The sequence below is a fragment of the Barbatula barbatula genome (genome assembly GCF_947034865.1).
Source record: "Barbatula barbatula genome assembly, chromosome: 2".
In the NCBI taxonomy this organism is placed as follows: domain Eukaryota; kingdom Metazoa; phylum Chordata; class Actinopteri; order Cypriniformes; family Nemacheilidae; genus Barbatula; species Barbatula barbatula.
The window spans coordinates 16,260,680-16,284,421 of NC_136767.1; the positions used below are offsets into that span (position 1 = coordinate 16,260,680).

The 23,742-nt window shown below is 38.7% G+C and overlaps 2 protein-coding genes across 2 annotated transcripts; one reads left to right on the top strand and one right to left on the bottom strand.

Moving 5' to 3' along the window:
- The first annotated feature begins 224 nt into the window (after positions 1-224).
- On the top strand, positions 225-4,636 carry ckma (creatine kinase, muscle a). Its single transcript, XM_079485337.1, has 8 exons — positions 225-433; positions 1,728-1,936; positions 2,026-2,180; positions 2,533-2,665; positions 3,169-3,340; positions 3,471-3,594; positions 3,694-3,883; positions 4,111-4,636. The coding sequence occupies exons 2-8, from the start codon at positions 1,744-1,746 to the stop codon at positions 4,287-4,289; spliced, it is 1,146 nt and encodes a 381-aa protein (XP_079341463.1). The 5' UTR covers positions 225-433; positions 1,728-1,743; the 3' UTR covers positions 4,290-4,636.
- Positions 4,637-5,152: 516 nt separating this feature from the next.
- On the bottom strand, positions 5,153-23,466 carry mark4a (MAP/microtubule affinity-regulating kinase 4a). The gene is made up of 17 exons (XM_079474900.1): positions 22,772-23,466; positions 19,424-19,621; positions 18,372-18,425; positions 15,938-15,986; positions 15,770-15,835; positions 15,506-15,576; positions 15,343-15,399; positions 14,509-14,745; positions 14,102-14,221; positions 13,427-13,526; positions 13,224-13,333; positions 12,926-13,100; positions 12,618-12,829; positions 12,415-12,518; positions 12,036-12,320; positions 9,338-9,382; positions 5,153-8,864 (listed from the first exon to the last, which is right to left on the bottom strand). Exons 1-17 carry the CDS (start codon positions 22,820-22,822, stop codon positions 8,522-8,524), a joined length of 2,277 nt encoding a protein of 758 aa, XP_079331026.1. The 5' UTR covers positions 22,823-23,466; the 3' UTR covers positions 5,153-8,521.
- Positions 23,467-23,742: the final 276 nt, after the last annotated feature.

Sequence of the window (23,742 nt, forward strand, 5' to 3'; positions counted from 1 at the left end):
GCTATCTGCCTGACGTGAGCACTTTCATATCCACGGTATGTTTGGCAAAAGTGCTGCTCAGCCTTTTTAGCAAGGCCGGACTCTCCAAGCCCCATCACCCCAACTCTAACTTTCAACCCGCTGGAAAGCTATGTATGGGTGGGAGGTGTAAATGGATATCGGAGGGGCGGGGGAAAACAACCCGCAGCTGCCATCGCATCTAAGATGCCTGTGACATAAATCGAGGCCTTTTTGTAAACTAAACAGGGCATAGGAGACAGGGCCCAGCCAATCAGAATTTAGTTATCTCTAAAATGGGCCAGCCAATGCCCGCAGGGGTTAGCAGTATATAAACCCAAACTGGATTCTGCTTGCTTGGGTGACCCCTATTTCGGCTTTGGTGAACAGGATCTGATCCCAAGGACTGTTACCGCTTTTGTTGCCTTGTGTGCAGGTAAAGATATTAATATACTAAAACAGCCATCATTCACAGGGATGGAGAAAACTTAGTTTAGTTAAAATAATCCGATAAAATATTGGTAAATGCTTGCTAATTAAATGCCCCCTAAAAAACAAGACATTTTGATGATAATAAATATTGATTTGGTAATCATGGTTAAAGTTAAGAGAGCACGTAATATTACTTTTGGGGTTACATTTCATTTCCAGTGAAAATGTTGAAGTATTTGTGAAATGCATCTGAATTTACTAGGACTATGTAAATGCATGTTCAGTATTTCTTTTTTTGAGCAGTTTTTAATATTTTGTCCAATCAGATGTCAAATGAAACCTTACAAACTCTCATGTACGACATGCAGTTGCTCTGAGAGCTCTGATACAGCTATAAAAACTCTGGAACATTCTACTGTTTCTCCTACTGAAGCATTTGGGACAGGTTTCCTCTTATGGCTATTTTTAAAAGGCGATCATGTGACATCCATGTGAGAAGCTCCAGACTAATATATCTCACAGGTGTTCAGTTATATTTCATTAGTAGAGTTTAACCCAGAGCAAAGAACACTGCTAAGTCAACTCTAATGATATGAACTAAATTTATGAACTAAAAATGATTTACATCGTAGATCTCTGCAACATCGCACATCCAGGATCAAAGAGTTTGGTCAACTCTTCTGTAATGCGAATGCTTGGAGCATTTCCTTTTATTCTCCTTCAAATGTTGCAGAGCTTAGTGACTGCAGGTGGAATATATGTGGCTCTTTGGAAACGATTCAAGATAATGTGAAAGCACATGGTAGGGAGTGGATACCATAGTAAAAATAGACCAGTCTACATATAGACCTGAGAGTGTTTCGTTTTCAAGTCAGACATATCATTTCACAAATATTGACCTCAAGTGCAGGTTGTTAAGACACCTGACAGATGCTTTGAAACGGTTTCATATGTGCATCATTCATCACAATGTAATGACACTTGAATTCAACGTGCAAAATGGCATTGAATGATATAAATCAAACCATTTGACTGTCAAGCCATTTATGAATTTGTATAATATAAACTGGATTGGACTGGCGTCATGCATCAGGGCCTTCACATTCTGTAGTGCTTCATTATATAATTATCTAAATTAATAGTTTAACAGTTTGAAGTCATAGACCTCACCAATTTTATACAGGTATTTGTCTATTTAAGTGAATTAACTAATGAAAGCTCCGTATTTTAATATGACAATAACTGGAAACATTCAAAAACTTTTCTAATTTCCCATCTTTCTCATGTCCAAACCCCAGTGTAGGAATCGCAATCATGCCTTTTGGAAATACCCACAACAACTTCAAACTCAACTACAAAGTTGAGGAGGAGTTTCCAGACCTTTCCAAGCACAACAACCACATGGCCAAAGTGCTGACTAAGGACATCTATGCCAAGCTTAGAGACAAGCAGACACCAACTGGTTTCACTCTTGATGATGTCATCCAAACCGGTGTCGACAACCCAGGTGAGCTCCACGTCTGTTTTACATACATTATTCCTTCCACAAATCTGCTGATTAGACTGAATCAATTCTTACCCTGTGTTTTTCACCAGGTCACCCCTACATCATGACCGTCGGCTGTGTTGCTGGTGATGAGGAGTCCTATGAAGTGTTCAAGGATCTCCTTGACCCAATCATTTCTGACCGCCATGGTGGATACAAGGCAACTGACAAGCACAAGACTGACCTTAACTTCGAGAACCTGAAGGTACGAAACCTTACCTCTTACCTGTGATAAACACAGTGTTGCTTAATGCTTTTATAAACTCTGTAGCTCTGTCAAAACATAAAGACCTACATTACAACATTAGCTCAACCAAAATTGTGAACAAATCAGAACTGGAAACTAAACAATTTGAGTTGAGGCCTGAATAATATTAATTTAGGGAGGACCTATAAATGTGTCAGACCAAAGGCAAACAGAGGAAGTGTTTAGAAAACCTTTTTGAAAACATTGTTTTTGCAAAATCTTACCATCATGCAAACTGTACAAAATAGCCCAATTTATCTTTAAATTGTTAAACACTATTTACCTACAGTTTGGAATTTTTCTGTTTTAGGGTGGTGATGATCTGGACCCCAACTATGTTCTTAGCAGCCGTGTGCGTACTGGCCGAAGCATTAAGGGATACGCTCTGCCCCCCCACAACAGCCGTGGAGAGCGCAGAGCTGTGGAGAAGATGTCTGTTGAGGGTGTGTAGAGTAGAAAGATTTGTTCTTATATATGTGCGCATATTACAAATACATAAAGTATTATACAGTCGCAATAAGGGGATAGTTCACCCAAAAATTTTACTTCTGTCATCATTTGCTTACCCTCAAAACTGTATAAAAATCTTAGTTCTGTAGAACACAAAAGAAGATATTTTAAAGAATGGGGGAACAGTTGGGGCACTATTAACTGCCGTGTCCCTATTATGGATCTGGATCCTCCAGATCTGTTTGGTTACAAACATTATTCCAAATATATTTTTTTGTGTTCAGCAGAACAACAAACTTTACACAGGTTTGGAACAACTTGAGGGTTACTAAATGATGACAGAATTATCATCTTTCGGTGAACTATCGTTTTAAACAAATATACGATTGACGAGTGACTGAAATCAATCACATTACAAATGCCAACATCGCAGAAAAATTCAACAAGGTGAAATCTGTTAAACGAGGGTTTATAAGGATAAATTCTCTTTCTCCAGCTCTGAGCATCTTGGACGGAGAGTTCAAGGGTAAGTACTACCCCCTGAAGTCCATGACTGATGCCGAGCAGGAGCAGCTGATCTCTGACCACTTCCTGTTTGACAAACCCGTCTCCCCCCTGCTGCTGGCTGCTGGTATGGCTCGTGACTGGCCTGATGCCAGAGGCATCTGGTAAGTGAAAGGACTGAACAGAGATATACTATATTATGTAAAGCATATATTCATATTAATATGATATTATACAAACACAAATGTTTGAAAAACCGTATGCCTATATTTTTCAATGAATTGTCTTTCACAGGCACAATGAGAACAAGACCTTCCTGGTCTGGGTTAATGAGGAGGATCACCTGCGAGTCATTTCCATGCAGAAAGGTGGAAACATGAAGGAAGTGTTCAGACGCTTCTGCGTTGGTCTTCAGAAGGTATCAAGAACACACGTGAACACATACACAGACAGACACTCCTCCATTGTCAGTTACAACACATGATGATGTTACAACACATATGCTCTACTTTGACAGATTGAGGAAACTTTCAAGAAGCACAACCACGGATTCATGTGGAACGAGCATCTTGGTTTCGTTCTGACCTGCCCCTCCAACTTGGGCACAGGCCTGCGTGGTGGCGTCCACGTCAAGCTGCCCAAGCTGAGCACACATGCCAAGTTCGACGAGATCCTGACCAGACTGCGCCTGCAGAAGCGTGGAACAGGTATACAACACGCACATAAACTTAAAAAAAATCAATCAAATCCCTTTATTATAACTTAACCATATACGCAAGTTCAACAGTTGGATGCAGTTCTGACCAACATAGCAGTATAACAGATACTAAAATATATGAACATATTCACTTTAATTAGAATGTTAACTAATGGTATGAATGCAAAATTCTTCTCTTTCTCACACAATCAAATTTTTTCCAAAATTCTCTCTCAGGTGGTGTTGACACTGCTTCCGTTGGCGGTGTTTTTGACATTTCCAATGCTGACCGTCTGGGCTCCTCAGAGGTGGAGCAGGTGCAGTGCGTGGTCGATGGTGTCAAACTGATGGTTGAGATGGAGAAGAAGCTGGAGAAAGGCGAATCTATTGACAGCATGATCCCTGCCCAGAAGTAAAGCAAGAGTTCTTGCTTTATTTTTTTCCTCGTCTTGTGTTGTTTTTTTACAGCCCATCGTGACAGCAATGCAGAGGAAACTGCTGCTCAAAAAGACAGTCTTGACTTTGCATCTGTCTTAACTTTCCTTTTTGCCTTCTTCATTTTCAACGTAATTTCATCACCACGTTTTCCACTTTGTTTCCCGTTCAGTCGGTAACCTCTTGGGATCAGATTCTAGGCACAGGTGTGCGAGTACCTGATGTCAAGGCTTCACCTTATTCGTAACCTTGGTTGTAAAAAGTGAATCAATCAAGTTGTATTTCAATAAAATACCCCATAAAACACAGCAATGTCTTCTACTATTTCATCACGTTTGTCTGAAAACGGTTACATTTATTTTTACATTTAGAATTATTGCAATACACTGTGTTAAAAAACATCTAGTTAGCAAAAGGCATGGTTTATGGATAATGTAGATGGTTTCAGCAGCAACAACATAAACAACTGTTTGTGGCCCAAACTTAACTTCTGGTATACCTCCGCAAAGAATCAATAACTGTAGGTTAGTTTTAAGTAAATTGAATCCATATACAATAAAATAATAATATAAATTAATATTAAATAAATTATATCGTTATTTTTTATTATAAGTAAATTAAAATAAATAATAAATTAATTTCAGGCCAGGCGTGTGTGTCTTATTAAACCGTATTTGTTACATTTGTCATTAAGACCAAATAGTACTAAAACATTACTTTATAATTGTAGTAATCATTACGAAGAAATATCAGATACAGAATGAAAATCATTAAATCCATCATATATATAGCCACATGTACATCCTAATCCATTAACCTAATGTAATAACTCAACACAAGCAGAGGCCAACATCAGTGAAGTTTATTTCTCTCAAGATCTTTTGTTTCCATTTTAATATTTGTCCAGAAGTTCAAATACCTCTGTCAAAAGAATTACTTTCTGAAAACAGCAGTATTGAATCTCTCTCTTGCTCTCTCTCATGTACACGGTTTGTCCACCTGACTTCTTTCGGTCATATTGCATTTTAGCTAAATGCATCATGATAAATCCAACATCATTGCAGACAATTATGACAGATAGCACAACACCGAATTTGAGAGATTTTACCATTCACACAGAACACAGATTCAAAACTCTTTCACTATCCATAATATTCCCTTTAACATTATAAAGCACACGCTTTCACTCCAGGTCAAGTATGGCTACCAAAGCAAAGGTCTGCCTTAATTCTCACACACAAATGAGAGAGAGAGAAGGGGAGTGAGACCCAGGGGTCAGAGAAACAGAACAGGGTTATAATATTCACACATACATGCACACGCGTACACATACTAGCAAACACGCTTGCTCGCTCTCCCTCTCTCTCTCTCTCTCTCTCTCTCTCTCTCTCCCTCCCCGTAATTCTTCTGCACCTTGCGTTATTTCATGTGTATCTTTTCTCCATCTTCCATCCTTTCTCTGAATCATGCAGGATTGCAGGTTAGTGTTTCACTTCAGTACACATAGAAACGTCTGAAGAGCAAGCAGAGAGTATCTGCTCTAGCTATGAGTTAACCTGGAGTTCTAAGATACTGTATATACTATACGCACAATATTATCATCAGTATCATAAACGTTATATACAGTCAGAGTCTGACTGATATAAACCACATATTTTCTTTCCTCCCAAGATAATTACTCTAGAAAATAAATTAAGTACCTGTGCAAATATACACAAATCCAAGTGTTCACATTTAAGACATTGGCGCCTTCCGGTGGCCAAATATGGGTACTACCCACAAAGCTGTAAGATGCAGCTGATTCAAGTCAACATGAGTGCACAGAGGGTCTTAATGAACATCTAACAGATACAGATCTCAGCAGTCCAGTCTAAACCAGACAGAGTCAGATTGGTCCAGGACTTATTACACTGCCCAGTTTTGAAACAGAAGTCTCTCCGTGACAGGAGTCCAGAGCGGACAGAACAATGACACAAGGGGTTCCATTGATTCAACAACTGGACGAGGAGGAACTGGGGTCGTTCCAAATGTGCAGCACAAAGGCAGAGAAGAGGTGAATTAGACAACGTAAAAAGTGGGTCGGCAAGAGGATTCAATGGCATTTGAGTTGCTATGTGGCTTAAGTCAGAAGTTAAAAGTCAAGAACCACAGTGCAACAGTAAAGCCGGTCATCACTGTTGCTCAGCACAAACTTTCAAGTGTGAAATTGTAGATCAGCCTTAAATGTACTGGATGCAGACGACAACCAAAAAAAATCAACCAACTCTGAACCACAAACAAGCATATCGGGCCAAATTGAAACCCTTTTAGGAGCATGGAGAAAGTAGAAATGAATCCTTCTGTATTTATGTTAAATGTCATAATACCTCAAACCAATCAAAGGGTCTCTAACACATCACAACCTGAACATCTGTATGACATTGCTGTCCACACTCTGATTGAAAATATGCATGTCATTACCCACATACCCCCTCATATTAAACATCTCTGGCAGCACCAACAGGGCGTAAGCACGGCATAAAATAAAAACAACTTTCAACATTATAACATCATATAACGTATAACATTTATTGCTATTGCACCATTACCATCACTAATAATCACATTTTTGATCCACTCAATAGTAAAATCTTTTGAATTTAATGCTCAACTAATGCAAAGCACTAATAAAAAGGATTGCTCAAAAAACAAAGGCAGAGGCTTTTTAAAAAGTTTATAAGGGATTGGTCCATAGCAGCATATACTGTTCCTTCTTTTCAATCACTCCAAATGTATAAGAGAAAAAGATTCACAGATGGCTACGATGGCCAACCCACGGATATTTTTTTAGACCAGAAAAACTGCTTATAGACTTATAGGCTTATAGACTAACTCTGTTACACAGCATTGTTAGGACTTGGCATGGCTACTGAAATGCTTCTACGTGGATGCCAAACTAAAGAAAGACTGGCTTGCCACACACTATACAGCTCTTTTACAAGCCCTGTTGGTGCATTTGCCCCTACAAAACCTATTGAGAAGTAAGAGCACTAAATCTTTCCCTGCACTCCTGCATGAAAGTCTCCTGCATTGTAGATATCTGGTGCATTTGTAATATTTCATGTACTTTGCACATTTTTAATTGAGGTAATATTTGTTCCTATTATTTCTGTAGGTGCTATGTATCCTATACACGCAATAGAAATTCTAATTCAGATTTGGTCATTAAATCATGTTTGGGAAAGTTTTATTCAGATGTCCAGAATGCAGGAGGTGTGTCTTCGCGAACAGTGATTCCTTAGAGCTGAATCGATCTTACGTTACACAATCACACATGCTGTAACCTCAACTCTGTTCAAAATTTAAATCCAACAAGTAAAGAGCTATCAACCAATCACAAAGCCAGTGTAAGAAGGGTCAGGGTCAAGTCATTTGGCATCAATGTCTCTTCTATATCTGGATAATAAATAATTTGAAGGTAATAAGTAAACTGGCACTATACTTCAGAAAACACATTGCCTAGGGAAGAAAATTTAGCAATCTCAAGAACAAAGTGTATCGTGTTCCACTACGAGTCTGTGATGGATTGTGGACACCAGCGAGTTTGATTTAGATTTGGGTGGGCAACGTGAGCTAGGATGACTTTATGATGCGTTTGCCAACTTCATATTTGTGCATATAGTTCATTGGCAGCTACAGTTCTACGTTTTCAATGACTCAATAAGTTTATGAACTGTGTATTAACAAATGTAAGACACGTTAATCACAAAAACATAAAAAACGATGACCCGTTTAAAATGACGAGACTTGTTGAAAACATACAAAAGTGTTTAAAAAAAGAATGACATCAATTATTGAAGTAAGAATTTCATGACTACAATGAGAATAAAAATACTAAACTGGATTCAATCCAGATCCAGTGAATGAGGCTGCTCGGAGTGTGTGTGCATTCGTGTTCGGATGTGTGTGTGTGTGTTCAGAAGCGCTCATGTTCCATGTTGGGCATGAAACGGGGTGTGCTTGTTTTTGTTTTTGAGACGTCAGTGTCCCGTGCCTTTAAAGTGACTGCTTTTTCTCATGTAAATGTGTGTGTTTTTAAAGTTTCGGTATATGCAGTGTGTTGACTGGACGAGGGAGCAAAGGTTGTTTTAGGTCTATAACACATAGGTGGGCAGGTCAAAGTCACTTCGAAAGTGAGGGGTCGTATCCTAGACAAATTTCCTCCCCCATTCCCTCAGAGCTCCACCTCTTTAGAGATCTGCGAAGCGATGTGCCTGAAAGCGAGGGGGGCCCCCCACAAGCGTGTGTAGCGTACTCCGTTAGCCTCTGCGGGACCCATACTCAGATGGCACACCTCAGCTTGGAAGGCAACCTTTGACCCTGCCGCCCCATGACTGCAGCACAGCAGAAACGGGCCAGCATGCCGGACCTGGCAGCCACACCCCCTTGCTGCCTCACGCAAGGCCAGTATCACTTCTGCAGGGGCCCGGGGGGGACGGGAGAGATGACTCCTTACATCCCACCCCCCTCCCCCGCACCAGGGCTCGGACGCTTTCTGATCCCCAGATAAATTGCCACTGGTAGACAAAAACAAAGTATGGAAGGCATCAATACTTGGAGATTGGATCGAAAGTGTTATTTGGGGAGGGGCATTACTAATATTTGAGCTGCAAACCCTTTAGAAGAAAATCACATGCAAGTCTGTGTAGAGTTCCCAAAAATGAAAATTCTGTCGTCATTTACTCTCCCTATTGTCATTTTAAACCTGTATGATTTTCCTTCTTTTGGTAGAACAAAAAAATATTTTGAAGAATGCTGATAACTGTACAACGCCGGTACCCATTGAGGATGAGTAAATGATGACGGAATTTTCATTTGTGGGTGAACTATCCCAAAAATAACTAGATTATGTGTGTGCATGAATGCTTTGGCAATACTTGGTAAAAACACTGTTTATAAGACAAGTTGAAATTAAATGCATCAAAAGATTCGTCTTGTCTGTATTTAACTTTTAAGAGCTTTTTAGACAATTATGTATATGAAGTCTTACCTTGTGACCGAAGATCTGCAGACTCCCTCAGATTCATTTGCGACCCTGCAAAGAAAGACGTATTTTTTGGTGATCTGCTTTTACCCAAACAGGGTCAGATCCATGCAACAGAAACTTACTTCACCATAAACTACAAGCATACATGCATACATACAGTACATCCTCAATCCTGTCTGAAGATGATCCAACAATCTAATCAGCAAGTCAACATAACTGGTTTTAAAACTTGTTTTCTGTGTATTTCCTGTGTCGCTGGATGTGCATGCAAACCAATAAGAGACAAAGCCTCCATGCACCACTATCCAGACTTTCCTCACACTTACACACTGTTTACCAGCAGGATCTCAAAGGGGACTGAGATGCATACGGGCATGCCAGGTGCCAAGACAGACAGACGTGCAGCGAGACGGGCAACGGACAGGCATACAGTCGCAGGTAGGGGAACTTACTAACTGTTTTGGATCCCTGTGGTAGAGTGCAACCCGACACTGATTTATTAGAGCCTTGGCGTTTAGAGGGGTCAAGATTGACCCTAGAAGAGAGCAACACATGAGGAAGAGCAAGAAGGAGAGAGAGAGAGAGAGAGAGAGAGAGAGAGAGAGAGGATGAAGAAAATCAAAGAGGGTCAGTGAATGAGCGGCAGTCCAAGCAATAGTGAGAAAGAGAAAAGACAGAGAAATAAGAACAAAGAGTAAGAGAGTATAAATCTGTAAGCATAGTCAGCTTGAAAGATAGGTTGACTAAACAACAGAGATTTTTGAAGCGTGACGAGTATAAAACTAACTTTTAAGAATACAATTTCCAGCTGCTACCTAGTATTACTGTAAATAATATTGTCTACAGTTAAAAGTCATCCAGATTTCTTTATTTAGAGGTCATGACCAGTACGTCTGGCATCCAAGGTCCATAATTATATTTCAATAAGGACCAAGTGTGGATAAAATGATGTTATGACTGTGACATCAACAGTTGGCCAGCAACCTTCTAAGAAACTGTGACATAATTCATGGCTGAAGTCAAATTGTAAGAATGATGATTTGACATGAACTGAAATAAACTCAATTCAAATCAAAGAGAAACAATCTATCATATTCTATCAAAACAAATGAATCTAGGCTACCTGAAGTTTTTTCCTCGATGTGGTTTTCCATCACATATGTGAAATAATCCTCAAGAAATCACTCCTCGCGTTTTTTTATAGTATTGATATTTAGATTTTCTTAAATAGCATGAAGAGAGATTAACTTCACTGTTTCGTTTTTCCCCCCAATTTCTGCTGTCACATATAGGACACATTTATGGTTTTATTGATCAACTACCACTAAAACTTCTTTAAAACCTTTTCTTCAGAATAAATTAGGTCTTGTCTAAAACAAGCAAAAATATCTGTTTTACATTTGATTAAGATTTTCATTCAAGCTTATTTTTCTTACCCCATTGGCAGATATTTTTGCTTGTTTTATGCATAAACGTAATATTTTCTTTCAGAAAATGAGTTGATATCGTAGATCTCTTTGCTTCTCAAGCAATCTGTTGTCGAAACAAGAAAAAAATACTTAGCAAGAAATTTATTTTTTGCACACTGTAAAAATTTACACGGATATTTACTTAAAAAAAGATGGTAACAATACTACACAAAAGTACTTTAAAGCTTATTTTTTATGCAATATTCCATGAATAAATTAAGTAAAATTACCTAAATTATTTAGGCACATGTCACATGATAAACTTGATACTTGAATACTAATTTGAGGATTTTTTTAGTTTCAGTTTAACATTTATTATTGTTTCCAACATATGTGAGCTATGTACAAGTAAGCTGAGAGTTGTCTCGATACTGGCATCAGTACCATTACTGTTCACTAAATGAAAAAGAAAACATCATGAGCTCTCCCATAACCCAAGCACCACTCTTCTGAACGAAATACAAACAGAATCTCTAAAACTTGAAGACAAATGAACAATAAACAAGATTAAGTGTTTCATTTTGTTGTAAAGCACATGACTCTCAAAAATGACTCTCCTAATGCTGTCGCATTGCAAAGCATACTGGGAACTCTAAAGTCACTAAAATAATTAATGTAGTCCCACCACAAAATAATTAAGTAAAGCTCCTTTATACAAGTTTAAGTGGGTTGCACATGATAATATTAAGTTGAATTCACTCAATAATTTGTGAATTTAGAATTCCGAGATTGTTTCTATAATTTTTCCTAAAATATAGAACAGAGAACAGAATTGTATTAAGTAGAGTTTACTGAATTAATTTCATGAAATCTGCAAAGAATAATCCTTTACAATGCAGTCATTAAGGTCTCATTTTTGTTTAAATGACTAAATCATGATGTTGCAAGAGACTCAATAACTGGCGGTCTCGAATGAGCAACTTCTTTCCAATGTCAATAGGACAAAATACATATTATAGACTGTAAATATTTAAGATTATTTAAATAAACCTATACAACATTCTGTTTCCCCGTAAGGGAAAATCATTGAAATGATAGAACTCAAGATTTAGCTATTTAAGGATCTCACTTGTGGACCTAAACATCTCTTCCATTTCAGTGACACATTACATCACTTACTATCATGTGACATGTAAATCTTTGTTTAATTTCACTGCTGGATGTTTTCTGTATTTATTATTATTTATATTTTTTTCCATAATGAGTGTGTGTGTTTACAGTTCCCTCCTTACCGGCGTGTGAGTTTGGAGGTGAGTTTGGTGAACAGGTTAGAAGTGGCCCGGCTGCGGGCGTTGGGCGGCAGGGCTCCAGCGTCATGGCTGAGAGTGGGCGATGTGGGTGGAGGTCCATAGGTGGGTGGAACGCGGTCACGGAGCTGACCCCCATGGAAGGTGCTCCGGATGGTGGATCCACGTGTCAGCCGACAGCGCTCGCCTGAGGAAGAGGAGGAGGAAGCGCCTGCTCCGACAATACTGAGGGTAGAGGGAGAGGTGGGGGGGAGGCGATGAGACAGAGAGCTGAGGAGAGACAGAAACAGAGTGAATAAGAGGCAGAGAGTGACCAAGGGTATACACATTTTATTGTGCGCCTGTATTTGAGTGTTTTTGTCACCTGTTGTCTTTGCCGTTCTGCAGCAGCGAGTGGCGTTCAGTGCTGGAACGATCAGTACATACGTAAGTGTTCCTGCGGGTCATTGTACTTCCTGGGATATTATTCTGCAACAAACAACATTTCTTTAATCAACATTACAAACTATCATATTGATACACATTTTATACAAACCCTCCCAGCCTCCCTCATTCCCTCTCTCTTACAGTGGTGGCCGTCATCTCTTTGCGCCGGTCAGGTATCTCCGCCTTGTTGGGGTTGTTAGCGGTGCTGACCATTGGGCTGGATGGAGGGAGGGTCCGACTTCCCATTACGCTACAGCTGGCCTTCCGCGGTGGCATGCGGCTCTCGCGTAGCTCACGATCTCCGCCGCTGGTCGGGCTTCGCTTAGGGTGCATCACAGGCATGCTGGGACCACCTGTACATGTAAAGATTATTACAGTAAAGAATTAGTATCACTAGAGTACTTCATACATTTCTGTTTAAAGTTCAAGCTTCAATGAGTGTCTCATACAGAAGTCACTGTGCCGTCTCTGGCGATGGTAAGTAGAGGCACTGCGCTGAGTCTTGCTGTGTGAGGATGAGGAAGATGATGAAGAAGAGGTGTGTTTGTTGGTTCCATTCGTAATTGGGTTTGGACGCACCCGTGGCAACGTCATACTGCCACTAACTCGGGACTCAGGGGCATCCTGTAACCATAGCAACAATGTCACATTCTCAAGTGGTAACAAGCAAGAATTAAGGGTACTGGATCGATGGATGATTTTCATCGTTTCCTGGAAATAAATACAATTTAGAGGTAAGTGTATTACCTCTGTCTTTAGGCCCAACAACAGATATGTAGCCGTGACTTCATTATATTTCTGATTGAGTAAAGAATCTTTAATCTCTTCTGTGGTAAAACCCATGCCGACCATAATCTCTATAGAAAGAGAGAAGAAAGAAATAATTCCAAAAACTTTTTTCCTTTTACAAAAATCCTTGTAAGCAAACTGTGACAAAACAAGATGCTCACCAATGCGGTTGGCATCACTGTAGTCCTCCGTTGGCTCGATGTGGGGCTTTAGGTCATCATCCTCATACCCTGTATTCATCCACTTGTCATTCATCACTTGCTGTGGAAAGAATACAGGATACTAAATACAGCTTGTTATTTGACGTCAGAGATTCCATAGACATACAGTATTTTCATATTTTCCTTTGAGGCATAATTCAACCAAAAACATTTATTCTGGCATCATTACTCACCCACTTGTCATTTCAAACCTGTATGACTTTCTTAAGGTGGTAACAAATAACATTGCCCCCATATTTCTGGACATTTCTCAAAATATATTTTTCTGTGTTCCACACAATAAAGACTCATATTCGGATTTTGAATGACAACTGGGTAAATAAATTATGACAGATTTGTTTGGCTGAATTATCTCAGTTAGTTCAAACAGTTTAATTCATAATTATACCCATTACACTACATAATACAAAGACTTCACAGAAATCATCTAAGTTTTCTATTTAACACTCAATAAATGAAAGAATCCTCTCTTTCATGCGGGCTGAATGATCACAGATAAACTCAAAGGGAATTTTCGTCAGTAATTTTGCTGATAAGATTATTGCTGATAGAAATACGGCAAAGAATGTTACAATTTGCATAGTATAATGTGTCTGTGTGTGTTTCGATCTGTACCTCTAGAGTGCAACGTTTGGAGGGATTTAGCACAAGAAATCTGCGCAGGATCCCCTCACAGTCTGTGGACATGTAGAAGGGTACACGGTACTTTCCCCTCAACACGCGCTCACGCAGCTCCTGCAAAAAATGTTAGAATAGAAAGTGTTAAAAATTTATAAATTGGTTAAGGAATAGCTCAAAGTAAATGTGAATGGGTCAAAACGAATCAAAGACAGAGAAGTTGGAAACAATTTTTAGAACCCAAATTGCAAACCATGTTAATGTGAATGAGATGCGTAGAATTGTTGGTGTCAGTTTACTGTTTCTATATCATGACAAATGAGTACAACAATATGATACTATACGGTTCTTCGGCGCTGGAGTTGTAAATAGGTTAGAATTGATGAAGACTGAACTAGCTGTACCTTGAGGTTCTGTCCATCAAAAGGAAGAGACCCGCTGACCAGTGTGTAGAGGATGACCCCCAGACTCCAGATGTCCACCTCTGGCCCATCATACTTCTTGCCTTGAAAGAGCTCTGGAGCTGCGTAAGGCGGGGAACCGCAGAACGTGTCCAACTTATTCCCCAGTGTAAACTCATTACTAAAGCCAAAGTCTGCAATCTTTATGTTAGAATCTGCATCCAGCAGCAAATTTTCAGCCTATAATAAACCAAGACATGAATGAATAAAGGAGATCGAAAAAACAAGTTGGCAACTGTGTGAAGGTCAAACCCAGAGAAACAAGCATAACAGATGCTGAAACACATTACTAGAGCGGCAATGATGCCAACATTTCTGTTGTCAATACCTATTTTATTAATACAGCAAAGAGCTAAAAAAAGAATGTAATACTGTTCAAATGTAGGCAGATTAAGGCTTCATTTATCAGATGTGTCTTCTGAGAAAAAGACCAGAAATCTCACATTTGTCTCTGTAAGTGGCTCTATTTTTTGCTTGGTCTATGAAATAAAAGATAGAGACGGGTACATTGGACTAAATCCAAATCCACTATGTTAATACAATTTGTCTGTTACCTTTTTATGTTCTTACTTATATTTAAAACACATATGCAGCTGCATTAATACCTCACCAACATTTGTAACAAGATTTGCATTTGACTGTTTTTTTTTCCTGAAGACAGTATCTGTCCAACTGTAGTATTTAATTTTTTAATTGAAGAACCAGAACTTTTGACATTGCTGCAAGAACAACAACTACTCCTTTAAACCCGTACACATTCTCCTTTTCAGCTTATACCTTCAGATCTCTGTGAACTATATTCTTCTGGTGACAGTAGTGAACAGCTGACACAATCTGAAACAAATAAAGAATGAGCGAAACTGTAAAACTGCAGCATTAATGTGATGTTACAGCAAAACGTCTTGATCGCTGGTCCTGCGCTGTGGTATAAACATATCACCTGTCTGAATTTGGCTCTAGCCTCAATCTCCTTCATTCTCCCATGAGACACCAGGTAATCAAACACCTCACCTGGAAAAGCACAGGTGTATCTCAGAGATCACAGTTGCACCCGGAAGTATTAGGTTAAGGTATCATTTTGCCATTGAGCATCCCAGCAGTATTCAGAAGCAAGTATAAGAAACCTTTGTAAACGCAAAGATTCTTACCTTAAGGTGTCTTCTGCAGAAAAAGTACAAACTCGAGTACAAACTGCACGACTTACCTCCACTTGCATATTCCATTACAAGATAAAGCGTCTTCTCGGTTTCAATAACCTCGAAGAGTTGCACTGTAACACATAAGTGTAGATTTTAAATGGTTTTGGAAAGCTGACACCTATCTACAGTAAATTCATATAAAAAGTCATTTGTTGCACTTCATTGCACCTTACCTATGTTGGGGTGGTGGAGGGTCTTCATAATCCGCACCTCTCTGAACAGCTGCAAGAGAAACACACCAGTGTGAGAAAAGTCATCAAATATTCAGTGGTTTTTAGCTTCAGAACATAGGAAAACTAAACATTATAAAAAAATAATCATCTATCCAGATATAGAAACAGACATTTTTATACTTGTTTCTTAAATATTTAGTTTCTCTTTCTCAACCCATAAGGAGTAACCAATATACAATTCCTGTTGCTATGGAAACCCCAGTATGGAGTCCTGCAACTGTTCCAGAGGGATAACCTGCATCCGTCCCATAATACATCCAACAGGCACGCGGTCCAAGGTAATGGATTTGAAAAGGTCACAACCTACATGTCTCTGATTGACATTCTCAGATGACACATACACGTGTACATGCACATTCACATAATTGCACACATAAACACAACACACACATCAGGAGGCCCATCAATCTAACTTCTGATTGACCAGCCATGACATGCAGTCTAATCTGATTTCTAAACAAACATCTGTGTTTCAATTTCAAAATGGGGTAGATGCCCCACTATACATGTATGCATTTCTGCCTCTTCACTTCTCATGTCTAAAAGTGTCAATGTTATGTTAATTTTACTATAACAGGAAAAGATGAAGTTTACAGAATATTTTCCCTTTAAACCAATTACGGTGCCTTGTTCTCTCATGGTGCTTAGGCACAATATAGTGCTAAAAGATTCCAATGAAAACGCAATAAAGCTTTTAAAAAATACATTTGAGAGTCCTTTAAAAAGTTTGATGTTTAAGTTAGCTTTTAGACATCAGACAAATGTTGAGGCCCAATGAGAGAAGAGCAAACTAGTTGAAGTGACAGAGATTCTGGGTAATACAGCCATCAAGTCTTCATGTGTCTCGCGTTTCATCAAACAAGCCTGTTGCATCAGAAAATGGCCAAATGAACAGTAATTGTATTATAAATAAACCTTTCCTTGTCAACTAAATACTGAGCTATGCACATGACATGCAAAAACAATTACTTTATCGTGAGCATGAGTACGAATTTGTTCCCAAGATAAATTCATATGTGAGCACGTTTTTATTAATTCCTTCCCTCTTTTAAGATAAATGAGTTTGTTCACTCCTCTTGTGAACAGGTTCACCATCCTGCCTAAAAGTCAAAAAACATCCACAAAGATTTGTCTTTGCGAGCAGGAATTAATAAAACATGAGTATGATTTACCTAAAAAGTGGGAATTATATAATTAAAAATAAATTGCATGTAATGTGCAGGGTTTGGTAACAGTACATACAATGTGTATGAATAAATGGTCCAGACAACATTCACAATTTTATTTCACATGTAAAAACAGTACTATGTTGTCTTGATGGTAATTTAGCGGTAAATGAACTATCATCCAATATACATATGCCTTAAACTGCATGGCAAACATTTTTTTGCAAAGGGTTATTGTCTACGTAGAGTAAAACATAGACTGTTATATTGTTTAACAAAAAACTACATCTGACTAACTACAGAAAAACATCTTTAAACACCTGACCAAGAAAGAGGGGACAAAAACTGGTTTTGTTTAGCAAATGGTCCACTGAGCTGTGATTCTACCCTTACTACAACAACACAGTGCCATATGACTGATCAAAATGCCAAACATGACTTATGTTCAATAAGGATGGTTTACGGTTTGTGTAAAGTCAATTGTGTGTGTGTGTTACAAGACTGAGATTGAATCACAGAGGGGAACTCTGGGCCTGTGGAGAGCTGCGTCTGTCGACCTCTTCTCTCCAACATATACACTAACCACACAAACAAATGATGCATTTTGGAAACAAGACTACCTACGACCAGATTTAAAGAGATAACAGTGTAAATCAAGAGAATCAGGAATACAATTGATTTAATAATTGAATAAATAAAGTTCAATGCATTAAAATGTACTTATATACACAAACAAATATATAATTACCTACTGTATACCGTAGAAATACATAGATATACGTAGATATTTAGGGAAATACAATTATAAACGATTAACTGATTAACAGTCCAACGTGAGGCATATAGAATATAAAAAATCACAGATTTTACAACTCAAATCCAGAAGTGTAAAGTATAATCTAATGCATTATATAAACTTGAATTAAACAGCATTAGAGTGGTGAGCAAAACGAAGGCAAGCGATAATCTATTGCAAGACAGATGAGTCACTGGTGAACAGCAGAGCGCAGACTCAACACAGATGCTAAATACTCGCACTGAAAAAAACACTGCAATACTTTAGAAGACCTTTAGTGAAAAAGAAGCCTCATAAAACAACACAATGAGCCGTTTAATATGTGGTGTTTCTTTTTCATATGGATTTTTTTTATTGATTGTTTATATGTAAAATCTATACAAATTTCTATGTATGTACATGAAATTCTTACCTTTTGTAGGCTGGTTGGGTTCAACTGAGTTTTGTCAATAATCTTTATTGCAACCTAAATATACAATACACAGTTAGTCACTTGACAGCATCAGAAATCCAAAACATATGAAATGTTCATACATCAGATACAGACCCTACATTTATTTATTACCATATTATACTTTTTTAAACTAAATGGACTGGAAACCAATTTTAACTCTTCTTCATTACAACTTACTAAAACATGTCTGTACATGAATCTTTATTATTAGATTATTTTTATTTTATTTCTGATTTCACCAATCATTCACAAAACAATAAAAGCAATAAAGAATTAAATATGCATTTTTGTCCCATGCAGCTTAAGTCTCTGATATTCTGTGTTCAGCAACAAATGGTAAAAAGGTATGGTATAGAAATGTTGTATTCATAACTAATATCAATAGAGTATGAAGAAAATACCTTTATGTTAAGACTTAGCATTATTTGGGTGTTAAATCCTGTATTTATACACAAAGAACCACAATTTAGGGGACGTACTCCCACAGCGAAATGCAACTTAAATTCTATCTTAAACCAGTCTAGGGTGGTTAACTGGTTACCCAGCTAGGTCAAACTGATAAAGTCTGTTTTTACAGTTTTCAAAAAGATTTTGGCCACTTTTCAACTTGTCAGGCTAGCACACAACAGCAGCTGGCTGACCAGCTCATCATCGTATTGGTTTAAGTTGTTTTTTCATTCGCTTCTGGAATGTATATAAATGACTATTCATAAATTCACTTTTAATTGTGAAAGAGATTGTAGGTTTACTATGCTTATAATTCTAATATTCCAGGCATGTATTACATTTGATTATTGTTCAAGATTTTTAAAGTTTTCTGCTTCCTACTAAGAGATTTAAAATGGCACAATATCTGGTTTGGTATATAAAAAGAAACCGTGGGTGTGGAAATGTTCACACTTGAGTGGGAGCAATTTAAAAATATACACAAAGACGTACATTGGATAAGTGATCTCATGAACATAAATCTAAATAAATGTTTATTATTTAAAAACACCTCTCTCTCTCACCTCTTTGCCTGTGAGGATGTGGCGGGCTAGTTTAACTTTAGCAAAGTTTCCCTTGCCGATGGTTTTAAGGAGTCGATAGTTTCCAATATGTGGCACCTCGTCGGAGCAAGAGGCCATGGAGTTACGACACCTTGCACCCAGTGAACGACTTGACACATTCGTCCCCTTTTCTGAGCGACTCGCCACCAGAGACGCATGCTGGACAGAGGGAAAAAAGCACATCAGAGTTACATTTGTTATTGTATTGGGTTGAACAGGGGAATACAGTTTGGTGGTGAAGCAAAGAATAAGGCTCTTAACACCAACACACAAAATCAGTCTGCATTTACATGAATGCAAATAAGTCAACATGAGTAACTAGTTATTAGTATTTCATTTTTACTGCTGTTTAGCTTTTTTTGGCCACTACAACACTTTCACTGTAATGTCTTGCTTGCACTGTTACGGAAAATAATACATTTATTTCAAAAGACGACAATGTTAGGTTTATACAATACATTGCAGAGCCGTTTAAAAACAGAGTTGCGACACTTGCATAGACGTTGCGTGGAAAAATGGAATGCGGAAGTTACTCATGTCATGGAGGGCTTTTCAGTTCTAAACATTGCATTGAAGCCCTTTATTTAACTGTTTCCCAAACCTATACGCAGGTAAAAAGCCCATTTATCTAACTGTTTCCCAAACCTATTCGCAGGTAAACTGGTGTTTTCCTAAATAAAAATAGCTTTTAAGTGTGTCTGTATGTGTGGTTGAATGACTTACTATAAAGACTGCTCATTAAATAAAATGTTATCTACCCTTTCCCTGTATAAATTATATAATACAATCTCTTACTGATTGAAATTTTCATTGCTTGAATATTGTAAATTTTTCAGTGTTCTTTGTGGTGTGCATATACTTGCAATCATGGATTATTTATCAATAAATTACTTATGCATTTTTATGCGAATGTCTTAACATAATTTAACATTGGTTGTCGGATGATCATAGAAGCATAAGAAACAGATGAATGCATGCATACAGTAAATGTATTGCACATTATGCATTCTTCCTAGTCAAATTAAATACACAAGACTGTCTCTCTACACTCATTAGACAAAATGTTCAATTGAATCAACATAGTAATCAGTTCATATATTGTGTTGGTATTAAGTAAAATTCTTTGCAAATACAGCTGCTTTCAACTATTGAGAGCTCCATGAACCACGTGCCTACGCGGCGGGGAGATCAAAGTGTGTCGCAATTCGGTTTTCAATGGCTCTGGTTCGTAGGAAATATTACATTTAAGGAACCGATTTTACACACAAGATAAAAAAAAGTGTTTGCAGTGCACAGAGTTTAAAAGCTGTCCAATGAGCTCTTTACAAAGCTATAACATTAAACAATCTGTTTCTTAAATAAATCAAAAATATAAAGGAAGAAAAGAAACAAAGTCAAATCTGATGACTGACATGCATGATCATTTGAATAATACACACTGGTGTAATGCGGGCAAACAGAGGTCGTGTTTGTGTGTGTGTGTGTGCGTGTGAGTAATTCTGCCCTATAATACAGGATTAACTTACTTTGCCAGACCAGCCAATTTAAAACTAACCTAAACACTTAGGCATAAGTCTGGTAGAGCTTCCGAACCGATCCAACGGCCTCCTTTAGAGGCCAGAGTAAACACAAAAATTGAAACATGCCCAGGATCCCGTCTGCAGCGCTGACCAGGATTACAGCTCAGGGACTGAATAAATTACTTGCTGTGCACTGCCCTACTCTTACTGTGCTCTACCCCACACACGCTGTGCCCTACTCCAAATTCACAGTATACACTCTTTCTCACTTTCACTTACTATCTGTAAAAGTGCTGTAACTAGGGGTAATGCCGTTGACCCATGAAAATTGAGAATTGTTTTTATCAGCATAGGCTACTGTATCGTGAGGAATGTTTTTTTTCAAGGAATCCTAGCCTTACACTGGGTGGGTGTAAAATAAATCTGTCCAGTTATTCACAGTACATTAAGACCTTACTGGTTTACCTACAGAATCCGACACAAAGGTCTAGCTTTCTTCAAATGGCCCTATTTGTTTGTATACTGTATGGTAGGCTATATTGTGATCAATTTGTTTTTTATTGGATAAAAATGAATTGAACGACATCTATTTGTCACAATTCATTAAAAAAAATGATTTTTTAAATTATTTTATAATTTACTCACCATTAATATATTACTTTCTTTTTTCTGCGAGCACAAAAGAAGATATCATGAAGAACGTTGGTGCCCCAGCAACATTGGGGCCCTATTGACTTCCATCGTAAGGACTCAAACCCCATGAGACATTTCTCAACATATCTTGATTTGTGTTTCTCAAAAAGAAAGTCATACACAGGTTTTGAATAACATGACGGTTAATACAATTTTGAGGGCTACAAAGTTACAAATAAAAACCACCAGATTATTGGTCAACAAAGAAACAGATGAGCTCTCAATTCCAAACTGAAATGTCAACAACATAATCCTTGGAGTGAAAATGTTACATGCATTTACTCTGAGAAAACGTTTTACATTCAAACATATTGCATTAAGTAACACTGTCTATAAGTAAATCCAAATCTTTAAAATCCATCTTTACTGATGTGCATGTTGACATTAAATTGACACATAAAACCACAGAATAAAGCAGTTTTCAGAATTAAGACACTTCGTGGAATACAGATCTTGGTCAGCTCATAAACCTGGCACAGAAATGCTAGGCCACTACGTCAACCAGTGCGTCTGTTTATGGAACATGCTCCTAAAACAAGTAAGCGAATGGAGAAAGCAGACCACAGCAAACGCTTGAATGGCATTCTCACACTCCACCCTGACAGAATGTCTCGAGAATGCCATGCTGCAAAATACATATTTTCATTATAACTATGTAGCGTTTTCTTCATTTTCACACGCAAATATAGCAAATAAAGCTCAACTGCTCTGTGTGAGAGAGGTGCGCTATGATTCCGTGCAACGGAGCTGCGCTGTGAGCGTGAGGCGCTAGTGTGCAGACGCTGCGCTGATGTCTACACTATGCGGATGGCCTGCGCTGTGCTGCCTGCGCGTTTCGCAGCGGCGCGTTTGCTGTTTTGCACATTCAAGGATGCGGCCCATTTTGCCAATGAACCTGCTACGCTTACACGGGCCAATGTATCCATCCTCTCCATCCTCCCATGAACAATATCTATCATTGAAGGCCAGAATTCAACCCCGGCTGCAAAATAAACCATGAATCTAATAATACAATAGCCCAACAAGTAATACCTATTTATGTGGGATTTTGAGCAAGGTTGTTATAATAATTGAAATAGTAAATGAAGGCACTTACATGATCTGTGCTCCGGTCGTTCGCAGACGGCAAAGCAGACCGAGAGGACATTTTCCCTGAGATTGCAAACGATTAGCGACGAATAACGCGAATAAATATTTACAAATTTAAGCTCCCCCGGTAAAGGCAGCCCACATCGGCCGTGCTGCTGCAGCTGGGGCCGCGCTTCTCTCACACCGCCTGCACGGTAACCGGTTGAGCCGTAAAGCCTGCGTCTGTCATGGCAGCGGCAACAGCAGTCCCGCAAATCTCACAGATGTCCTCGAGACAGCTGCATTATTCTGATGTGATGCAACGTTACGTTCAAAAGCGTCTATGCTCGATGGAAACGCGAGCTCGGCGGTGAATGCGTGCTAAAACAGAGCAATGCTTGGCCGGAGACCAACGATTTTGTAGCGACTCGCTACCCCCCGCCTCATCTCCGCGAGCAAAACAAATACGGCTCCGACTACCCCGTTCGCTTTTCTCATAATAATACCGATTATCAGTCCGCTCCTCTGCACTGTACGCCCTCACTCGCGCGCTGTCTCTGTTCGCATCCGTTTGTCATGGAAAAACAGTGGCTTTGGCCGGTGGCGAGGCCGAAAATCGCTCACATCCTAAACGGCCGTAATATTCCAGCGGCGGTTATGTGAGATGCGCCACTGCTGCCTCCTCTAGCGCTCACTGACTGACTGACACACGCGCTCGAGCATACACGCGCAGCGCGTGCACTGCCACTGGTGGAGACTGGCAGAGAACTTCTGTAAATTCTTCGTTATAGCGTGGAAGTGGATGTATAAGCTTGCTTCAGAATAATCGTATCTTTATTGAGTCAAAACGTTTACTTGGTGTTGTCCTGGGTGCGCGCTTTATTTTTTGATGCTGGAAAGAGAATATTGTGGGTAGATCATAATGAAACGAAATTGTGTAATAAAATGTATATGAAAGTAACAAACAAAGTCTGCCTGGTCCGGTATTCATTGACAGTT

Bases quoted from the DNA above. Each gene is read 5' to 3' on its own strand.
- mark4a (XM_079474900.1), bottom strand. From the start codon at position 22,822: ATGTCCTCTCGGTCTGCTTTGCCGTCTGCGAACGACCGGAGCACAGAT. The intron at 15,400-15,505 runs GTGATATGTTTA...TATTTGTTTCAG, and splicing joins CTAGAGCCAAATTCAGACAG to ATTGTGTCAGCTGTTCACTA. The intron at 12,830-12,925 runs GTATGAGACACT...TTACATGTACAG, and splicing joins GAGACGGCACAGTGACTTCT to GTGGTCCCAGCATGCCTGTG.
- ckma (XM_079485337.1), top strand. From the start codon at position 1,744: ATGCCTTTTGGAAATACCCACAACAACTTCAAACTCAACTACAAAGTT. The intron at 1,937-2,025 runs GTGAGCTCCACG...GTTTTTCACCAG, and splicing joins AACCGGTGTCGACAACCCAG to GTCACCCCTACATCATGACC. The intron at 3,884-4,110 runs GTATACAACACG...ATTCTCTCTCAG, and splicing joins CCTGCAGAAGCGTGGAACAG to GTGGTGTTGACACTGCTTCC.